A 10,554-nucleotide genomic window follows, 5' to 3' on the forward strand; every position below is an offset into this window, starting at 1 on the left:
TGAGAAGCCGTCATTGTGAATTGTTTGGGAAAGGGCAGTCACTTTCCAAAAATAATCTATACCTATATCCACAACTTTCCCCTTCCGCAAATTCCGCTGAATGTCACTTTTTGGTTGGAAGTCCGTTACTTCCGCTTTGTTTTGTGTTGTAATTCAAAACTCGTTTTTTTTTTTGAGGACTATTGGATTTACCCTTGGATACTGGATTTACCCTGCAGAGACCTGAAGAGCAGTTAACCAACTGCTCTTCAGGTCTCTGCAGCGTGAATCCAGACAGCTAGCAAGACTATCTGTCCAATCTGAGACTTCCGTTTACGACTGCAAGCTACTTTTAAACATAAACATGTTCCACCAAAACAAGTTCCTTCCTGAGGTTATTTTGCAGCGGCACCGAGGCTCTGCCCAGCAATTAGCACCGCCCATGAAAATTGTGATTGGTGTAGAGAAATGCCAATAAACCAGAGCATGTTTTTCTCCCATCCCGGAATGCTGTGGACTCGCCAGACATTCCCCCCAATTTTGCATGTAGTGACCGCCAACGTACATGTCAAAAGCACCTTTGCACGTAATGCGCACCAAGATTCCCACCGTTTTGCTTTTTAAACTTTAACAGGGACGGGATCACATTCAAAATGTTTTTCAGTGTAGCCTAAAGGTTGGGAAATGCTGGTAAGCCTTATACAGTATGACTTTTAACTGGCTAGCTGTTGTTTCTAAATTCTGCGCACAGTGTCCGTCTTGGTGGTTGGACACCTTGTCAATAATAAAGTACTCTCCTGTTTCTCTCGGGGAGTAAAATAAATTAGATGCTCTTTGAACTGCCCTGCAGTTGCAATGTGACCGGTGATGATAAAACTGAAGACATAAAAACACACACATATTGGTATCAAAGTACAGCATCAATTTCAATGTCCAAATGCTAACAGAAAGGAATACATACTGTAGTTGTCCAGCAGTGTATGTGCACAGTTACACTATATATATATATATATAGAGCTGTAATCTAAATTCTATGAAAACATGAAAAGGTGGTTAAGGGCAAAATCCAAAGCCTCAAAGATATCAACCAACGTAAGATTCAAAAACATATTTTGTAAAAACATACCTTCCATATAACATCTGTACACTTCCCTGTCACTGAATGGTGCAAAAACTGGACCACAGAATCATGTAACTATCGTTTCTGTTTTAAAGGGCAGAGCTTTTTTTTCCCGCATGGCGGTGGATAAGAAAAAACAACCCAAAAAGGTGAAGAAAAGAATCCCTTTGGCACTGAGAACAATTTACAATGTCCAACATTTCACTTAGTTACTCAACACAAACATTCCTTTGAAAACCTCTTATTCACCACCACAGCGATGGAGAATTAAGCCAATCCATTCTGTATTTTACCATGGTTACTCAGACTTTCACGAACAACCTACATTTCATCTTAACTCTTGAGAATTAGCTAACTCAGTAGTTGCTAAAGATAACAAAGAATTTTCATCCACTGCAGTATTCTCCTTTGGACTTCCTGTCCCTACATGCTTTGCTGTCCAGCAACAATCCCCCTGATCTCACAAATGCCAACACTGACTAAAATATTTTCCCGAATAGCCCTGTTCACCCTCTTTGTGCGACACAATGCCAAGTCACACTGCTTTTTTTTTTGGCATGGGTCCACTCCCCCCCCTTAGAGTTTATCATGCCTGGTGGCAGCATGTTTGAAATGACTTAAACTGCCAACTTACAGTTTGACTTGACACTCTAGCCCATACAAGAAGAGGAAGACAGAAGACTGGGATTGAAAACACTGATCTTTGGCCTTTAGCGGGAGTATCTTTGGCGTAGCAAGGACCACAGCCTTCAACAGAGTGGTCAGTCTGTGATATCAAAGCGGGTGCGTTGGGGGGGGGGTGGGTGGGAGTGGTTTGTCTGTGTGATTCAGGCTCGGAGGCTGGGCGGAGGGCGCGATGGCGGTGCACAGGGAAGCCCCGGTGGGATGCGGGTTGGTGGTGGTCCTGGCAGGACCTGGCCTGGCGGGGGGGATCTGGCGGGAGGGCTGGCGGCGGTGGGAGACGGGGAGGGGGTGTCCGGCTGGTAGTCTGGGGGCGGGGGCATGGGTGAGGGGGTGTGGATCGGGTTGCGAGGTGGGGCCTTGGCCGCCGCTGACTCTTCTTTCACTCTTGTGAAGTTGATGCATCGACCCTGAAGGAAAAGACACATGCAAGATAAAAAAAAGAAGTTTGAGTAAACCGCAAATTGATTTGATTTAGTTTAAAGTGGCTCCAGTGATGAATCTATCCTTTTCTATATGTCAACAGCTATTACATTTTGCAAGTGAAGCTTTTATTTTGTCTTGTGTTCTGATTGAAAAACAAAAGTTTACACGGGAAGAGTATATAGGGAAATTTCACAGTGCAAGGGGTTTTCCCTGTTGTGTTTCAGTCACACAGACCTTCCTCAATTCACCCGAGGAAAGGTCTGTGGGACCAAAACTAAAGTACAGTATTTGCATGTGTAATGGACAGCAAGTGAACAAGTGTGACTGGTAACCTTTACCTTTTCCGACGTACCTTGCCCCCCCAAAAAAGTGTGCAAAAAACGCTTACTTTAAAATCAAGATGAATACATGCAACATCTTTCCAAAAGTCAATCAGTAATCGTGCTGAATAATCGTGAATTCAATATTGAACAAAATAACTGTAATCTGACCATGCCCCAACAATCAGCATCATGGCTTCTTCTAAGCAGTTGTCTAGAAAACTGAAACTGAAAATAGTTGACGCTCACAAAGCAGAAGAAGGCTATAAGAAGATAGCAATGCGTTTTCAGATGCCAATGTCCTCTGTTTGGAATGTAATACTTTGGGGTTATATTGCAGCAGGGAACATTTCACGAGTAGAAGGAAAAATGGATTCAATCAAATTTTGGATGCTAACTTGATTCCATCTGTGAAAAAGCAGAAGTTTAAGTGAGGATGGCTTCTACAAGTGGATAATGATCCTAAACACACCTCAAAATTCACAGTGGATTACATCAAGAGGCGTAAACTGAAGGTTTTGCCATGGCCTTCACAATCTCCTGACCTCGACATAATTAAAAATCTATGAATAGACCTTAAAAGAGCAGTGCGTGACAGCCAGCCCAGAAATCTCAAAGAACTGGAAGCCTTTTGGAAGGAAGAATGGGCGAAGATACCTCAAACAAGAATTAAAAGACTCTTGGCTGGCTACAAGAAGCATTTCCAAGCTGTGATACTTGCCAAAGGGGGCAGTACAAGGTATTAACTCTACAGGGTGCCCAAACTTTTGCAGACACCATTTTTTTAGTTTTCAGTTATTTTGACTGTGTAAATTATGTAAATAAAATCTAACTTTTTGTGACATATAATACGAATGTCTAATCTGTCATTCAATGCCTTTTGGAGATTTTTCTATCTTTTCTTGGCTTTTCTTATGCACAGTAATAGCATTTTTTAAACAGTCACAAAAAACATTCCATTCATCCCTGGCAAAATAAAAGTTGAATAAACAGAGCAGAAAAGGACAAGAATCAAGCAGCAACCACCAGTTTCTGGTCTGTCGCCACTTACCAGTCTGGCATTCCTAGACATTAATATGAAAAAGCCTGGATGAGGATCTTCTCAAAATCTTGGCCTCACTGAAAATACATGCGGAGAGGAGATGTACAACCTCTCTAATCTAGTGCTGCAGGATTTATTGAAAATAATGTTTTTTTCTTCCTTTTTCAGTAGGTCTGGGTGACTAGTGCTAAGCTAAGCTACGCCAGCGCCTGCTGGTGGTGGCTACATATTTAGTGCGTACAGATAAGACAGTGGAATGTGTACGAGAAAAATGACATTTAAGTTGACAATGTTCAATTGCATGAGGAGGGCAAGTAAAAAAAGAAGCTTTGCTTAATGTATATCGTCTGTTAGCAACATTTTCCTGGATTAAAGAAAGCCAAACTTGCTCGTTCTTTCTCATTGACCTCCTCCACTGTCTACAGTCTCACCAAGGCCATAAAATGGTCTAGGCCTGGCCAAAACATATGTGTATGTGTGTGTGTGTGTGTATGTGTGTGTGTGTGTTAGAGACATGGTTGGTTGGTGGAGACAGTTCTGGCAGTTGTCTGCCTAAGGTATTACCTCATATCCTTTAGGCAGCTAAATGCTTCCCTGGGGAGGCTTGTGTTTATGTGCACGAGAGAGAGAGAGAGAGAGAGAGAGAGAGAGAGAGAGAGAGAGAGAGGGAGCTCTACCTCATACTGTACTCCCTGACGTCAGTGTAGAGGAAGTGGATGGTGACACACACACACACACACACACACACACACACACACACACATAATGGCAAACTTCTGTAGATAACTTCATCCTTGTGATCTTAACTCTGGTCTATCACTGGTTAAATTATGTGGTTATGAACGTAAATGCGGCATATGCGCATGCGAGTGCACGCACGCACGCACACGCACGCACGCACGCTTGCACACACACACACACACACACACACACACACAAAGACACACACACAGTAAATGCACAAGGGCATTAAAAACACACACAGTTCTGAGTTTCTATGTGAGCCAAACCATGAGACTGAGCTTTATAATGATACTCTCAAAGACTCACGCACACACAAACCCACTCCGGTCTAAATCGTACTGTACTGAGCAAATAAGAGGAAGGGTTGTTGAGTTTGTTACTGGAAGAACCTGTGTGTGTGTGTGTGTGTGTGTGTGTGTGTGTGTGTGTGTGTGTATGTAGTCAGTCCAGGATATGAACACTACAGGAGAACTAACTACATCAGACTCATCACCCACTGTACAGTACTGTAGCCAGGCCAGTCTCAAGGCTGACATTCAGCTGTGGCAATTAGCATTGGCTATGAAAAACGTGCAATGGCAACAAATGACCAATGAAGAATCCAGACTGAACTCAGCCAACTCTGCCTCAAGTAAAGAGTGAGTGTTTCTTTTAATTTGAAAGTCGGCCAGCTTTAGAATGTGAGTATTTACTCTCAAACGTCTGTTACTAACACTGTTACTACTGTTAGTAATTAACACTAAACAGCTTTTCAGGTACCACCGCAACGGAAGAGGTCCCGCGTTTGTTTCCACTCTTTTCTCTTTGAAATACAGCATTACACTATCTGGAAATGAGCCGGCCTGCTGGCCTGGGAGAGGTTTCGGCCGCTTGTTACAAACCGCTTATGACTTGAGGAGGCGAGATCATTCAGTGGAAAGAGAGGATTGATTTCTTCTAGAAAATAAAGATTGCGTCATGCAGCGCTTACGCATGCAGCTAAATGCAAGAAATTGGTTGACTAAGGAAATCATATCCCAAATCTTTTTTTATCTGGCTGCCAGTTTGCTTTGGCACAGATATAATTGTAAGCTCATGGTGACCGAAGTAAACAGTCTTAAATGTGGAATTCCCATTAAAAAGGATCATTGGAATCTTCTGCTAACGAGGCACTTTTAATAAGCGTTTGGGAGGGGGCCTGATCAGCAGGGGAGTCGGCTGTGGAGAGTAGGGATAGAAAAGGTGGAGAAAAGATTGAGGGAGGGCATGGAAAAGTACAAAGGGGGAAAGAGAAGCAGAGTATATGAAGAAGTCAAAAATCCTATTGTAGACCAGGGGTCTTCAACGTTTTTTAAGAAAGGACCACTTAACTGAAAGTGAGACGGATCAGGGACCCCCAGTTCAAATTGAATAAAATTAAGTTGCACATTAAACTAGCAAACAATAACATGCAGGGCAGTCTAAAGCCTTTATACATACCTTTTTTGTGCATAGAATACTAAGCTATTAAAATTCATGTTGGCATTGTTTTGTAAATCGTGTTTTACATGTGGCACAGTAAATGCTTAGCATTAACCCTTGCGTTATCCTGGGGTCAAATTTTACCTATTTTCAAAGTTTTCTTTTTTCTTTCAACCAAATTGCCCAAAAATAACATAGCTACATGGATGTCTTAGCAGGTAATATTAACGGTTACTTTCATTGAATTTTGACATACACCAGTCTGTGATCCACTCAACATCCTCTGATCTTAACTATTATTCAGAATTAGTAATAATTTCTGCTTAAAAACAAAAAAGAAATCTATAGGTATAATGTCATGTAAGTTATGTTTAATAACCATGAATTTAAAAAAAAAACTGTTAAAATGTTTTAAAGAACTTTCAACAGCGTCAAAAAACCCCAACAAAAAGGACGGGAACAGCACCAAAAGAAAATCATTTGCAATTTTGACCTGGAAAGACAAATGTATGGTGGACGGGAAGACAACGTAAGGATTAACTATCTGTGGATGGCTAAATTAGTGGATATCTTACCTATAGGTCAGTTGGAATACTGTGCAAGTACCAACCATAACGGCTGTCATTACAACAGCCGTTGCTGTCTGTTGTAATGACAGCCGTTATGGTTGGTACTTGCACAGTACTAACCAACGAAGCGCTATCGATCTTGACAACAAACCCACAGAGGTTGAACAGCTGGGTTTCCCTACCGTTCAGTAAGAACTGAAGACTTCAAGCACCTTTAACCAAGTCCAGTTGCTCTCGATTTTAAACTTCTTTGGACACGAGCTAGCCTATACCCTGCTTTTGAACGTGCTAATATGCTCACAATGACAAGGTTAACATGCTGATGTTTAGCAGGTATAATGTTTACCATGTTCACCATCTTATTTAAGTGTGTTTATGCTAATGCCAAAATTACAAAGTGTCCATCAAGAATGGTAAAGGTGGAAATGATAACAAATCACCTTGATACATTAAAACTGACTTTTCTGAATGTGTGAGAGGGATTTAAAACATCCCAAGAGAGCTTTACGTACTTAGTGACCTCCACATTCATACCAAACTGTTATCTTGGAATTTTTTAAAACAAAGGCTCCAGGAAGTAAAACTAAACCATGTGGCTGATGAAACAAAGAGAGAAGATTTTACAAGCTCACACACACGAACCCATCAGAAAAAACAATCCTATCGAGCTACAAGGATGTGTCTGGGTGCGAGCTGCGGTTTTGCTTTCTATGCGATTTGAGGCGTCTAATGTGAAGCAGGTGTGAGCTGGCTCAACGGGAAGGATACGGGCCAGCGGAGGTGTTAGCCAGTCCAGGAACACCAGGAGTCAATGAGAGGGAGACACAGATGGAGGATGGGATGACTAATGGCTTCAGATGACTGAAGTATTTTCAGACTGTAGACATACTATTCAATTTATTATACTAGAAGACTTTTAAAAACTGAGCCAACGTCTGAACGTAATGTTTGGTTTCTCAGGCTTTATTGTCCCTTTTGAGAGAAATACTATCCCCCAAGGAGGATTTACAGTAGTGACCTAACCCACCACTACTTTCAAGGCCAAGGAGCATTTCACACCACATAATTTTTTGGAGTTAAGCCTAATTTATTGTCCTGCGTTGAATCTAAGCTGTGGGTGTGCCTAAATACGCACCCTACACTGTACCCTACACTGTAGCCTGACATGCAACTCCCCAGAAATGTAACTTTACGTCGCAGTGACGCAGACCACCACAACCACAATTACATGCAGTTTAAAAAACGGATCATATTTGGATTAAGGCAATACCCCGGTCTCTCTAACCCTTACCCTAGCTACAAACTGTGTTCTCATAGATAACTCCTTTAGTAACCAGGGTACAGGTGCATGTATACACCTTAAGCTCGGGCTACGCGTTTGCACATGCTCCGTAGGTTATAACTACCCCTCCCCACTCCCCTGCACTGGTTATTGACCTGGAAATAGAAGCATTTGGAAGAGAGCAACTGGAAGCAAAAGCGCCAAAAACAAACAGCAACTGTCACTGCCCGATTTGAGTCGAGTGCAGATGTGAGTCGCGCATGAGTCACTTTGAGACAAGTAGCCTACAAGATGCTAACGAGAGAAATCTGTAATGTCAACTCAGTAAAAATTGACCTACATTACCAAGTTTTTTCACTGCTGGCTACAACTTAGCAAGGAAACACAACAAAGGCTGTCACTGGAATGGCATTTTGAGCTAGCGATCAAACAATCATAGATACCTAAAACGTTTTTGAAAATATTTTCATCTTCTGTTATTGTAATTGGATTATTTATTGCAATAAGAAAAGTTTGTTATTTCATGGATTTCACAAATTTCAGTAATGTCGTAAACCGTTTAAATTTGAGCATGTGCAACTCAAATCTGCACTCGACTTACATCGGCAGTGACAGCAACAACACAAGCTATAAAAGTGCACTATGAGTTCCGGCATGCTCCCCCCATGTTTCCGTAACTGTCACGACTAACTGACTGTCACTAACCCCCACCCCCTCCAACACAGCCTGTGCTCCCAGTGTTTGTTTGATGTTTACGACCCCTGTGTTGTCTCCCGAGACCGGGCTTTTTCACAGTGTATTCAGGGGGAAGGCAGCTAGCCGATCAAGGAGAGATGCCTACGATTTTAGGCCATTTCATTTTTCAAAAATGAAATGAAAATGAACTCATAGCACTCCTTCAAACCTTTGTATCCATTGAGAACTTTCCCATCTTCTCTACATTGAGTCAGCAAAAAGCAAACTGGAGATTTGAAAATTTGTCTAAGTTTTCAACCAAGCTGCCTAGTTTAACAACGTATCTAAAAATACATAAAATAATTATGTATTGTAAAATAATAAAATAAAACATGACGGATGAATGAAGATAGAAAGGAAAGGGGAAGAAAGGAAAATGAGGGCAATGCAACTGTAGGTCATCACAGGTCTTAAAAAAAGCAGGAGGGAAAAACTTGAAGCAAAACATGTGGAACAGGGGAAGTGAAGGTGAGGTGTGGTTAAAACCATTTGATAATATGAAATAGCGCTGAAGTACTTACATGATCCCCAGGCTGGGGTCTCATCAGGGAGACCTGGTCGTACCCGCGGCGAAACAGAGCCAAGATAGCATCCAGTTTACCCTGTTAAGGACATAGGGTGGGGGGGAGGGGCTGTCAACAGCTGGACACATCTGGGCACCAAACTCTCCCACAATCATCCATAACTTAATCAAATCCTATTAATACTGTTTCTACTTTATCAGCGTCCATTTGGTCTGCGGCCGTCTGCTGGGTTCCTTCAGAGCCAAGCAGGTTTTAACAAACACTCCAGCTGCTGATTCTACTGATTAGTTCCTTCCTTTCTAGTTGACGCTGTGCTGATTGACTGACTTGGCCATATTTTGGTTCTTGTCTGCTTAAATGAAGATTTGTTAAATCTCTGTGAATCAGTTCCTCTACTGCCACAAATAGAGCAGTAAACTGTTAAAACTTCATTTTCACAAATACAACAATCTGCCGGAGGAAAAACAAAGGTTAAAAAACAGTTCAGCCACAGAGATAAATAGACTGTACTTCCTTAAAGGAGGTGTAAGATGCTGCTGTCATTGGATTTGACTAAAAAGTGCAGGCTCCTGAGCTTCACTGGCACGTACTTAAGAGGAAGGAAGTCATTATCTTTAGAGAACCATGACTAATAAAGGATCTTCAGGTGCCAACCAACACACAGTCACTAGTCAGAGAATAAAGTCACCTGTGTCATGTTAAAAATACAGCTGTAAGGTAGCAGTGTGTACAGACAAGTGAGTGCTGCTACTGCATGAAAAGCCAGTGTTACTACACAGAACGTTATTGTAGTGTGTGATTATAGCACAAACTGCAGTGACGCCAAGTCTAATAATGTCTCTCTGTCTGCAGATTACCATAAAATGACATTGGCCATGTGTGCCCATGATGGTTGGACAAATATGTGCTTATGCAACTAATTCTACATAAATATGTCCAGAAAAGGCTTTATTCTTCCCTGCCTGTCTTGTAGAAACTTTGGAGCTCTACTTGTGGTGCTTGTTCATGTTTTAACTTCAGTTGGAGGAGTTCACTTTCTTTTACTGTGGATTAAGAATAGTCTGCCCCCCTGCAGTTATTTCAGTCGCTGAGCAAGAGCTCAAAAACGGTTAAACTGTAAACAAGGTGGATTTCTGAGTTCCTGAAAAGTTGACATTTTGTTATGCCAGGATCAGACTGCACGATTGTTTTTGTCTTTCATGACAGTCACTATGTCAGACAAGAGAGACATAAAAAAAGTCTTGCTGTGTCTTGGACAGGAGAGTGGCAACACTGCAAGTATGACACCGACAAGCCCCCAGACTGATTATCAAGCAGTCATAAGCTGATGCTTTGGTGGTGCAGCAGCCCCTCAAAAACTCACAAATATCTTTTAAACTGACCGTTATCGATCAGCAACAAATACAGATTCAGCAACTGCATAGCTTATTTCTCGCTTAAAATGTTTTTAGAAACACTTTTTGGTGAACCATTTTCATAAAACAAGAGATTGTTTTGCTGAGCCTGTAGTTTTCTTTACTTGTGAGTTGTCAAAGTTAAAAGAAACAGGTAACTGCTAATTGAGATCCCACTAGCGTGCAATGATGAGAAGCGGGGTGATCCCTGAAAAAAGGCTACACTCACCGGCCACTTTATTAGGTACACCTGTCCAACTGCTCGTTAACACTTAATTTCTAAGCAGCCATTCACATG

The 10,554-nt window shown here is 41.7% G+C and overlaps 1 protein-coding gene across 1 annotated transcript in view; it reads right to left on the reverse strand.

The window, feature by feature from the left end:
- Positions 1–1,210: 1,210 nt before the first annotated feature.
- antxr1c (ANTXR cell adhesion molecule 1c) overlaps positions 1,211–10,554 on the reverse strand; it is a 37,743-nt gene continuing 28,399 nt past the window's right edge. Inside the window, exons 17-18 of the mRNA XM_034859752.1 lie at positions 8,860–8,940; positions 1,211–2,190 (exon numbers count right to left, since the gene is read on the reverse strand). Of these exons, the coding sequence (XP_034715643.1) occupies positions 1,927–2,190; positions 8,860–8,940 (345 nt within the window). The 3' untranslated portion in view covers positions 1,211–1,926. The remainder of the gene's footprint in view (positions 2,191–8,859; positions 8,941–10,554) is intronic.

The sequence above is a fragment of the Etheostoma cragini genome, chromosome 21 (assembly GCF_013103735.1).
Source record: "Etheostoma cragini isolate CJK2018 chromosome 21, CSU_Ecrag_1.0, whole genome shotgun sequence".
In the NCBI taxonomy this organism is placed as follows: Eukaryota; Metazoa; Chordata; class Actinopteri; order Perciformes; family Percidae; genus Etheostoma; species Etheostoma cragini.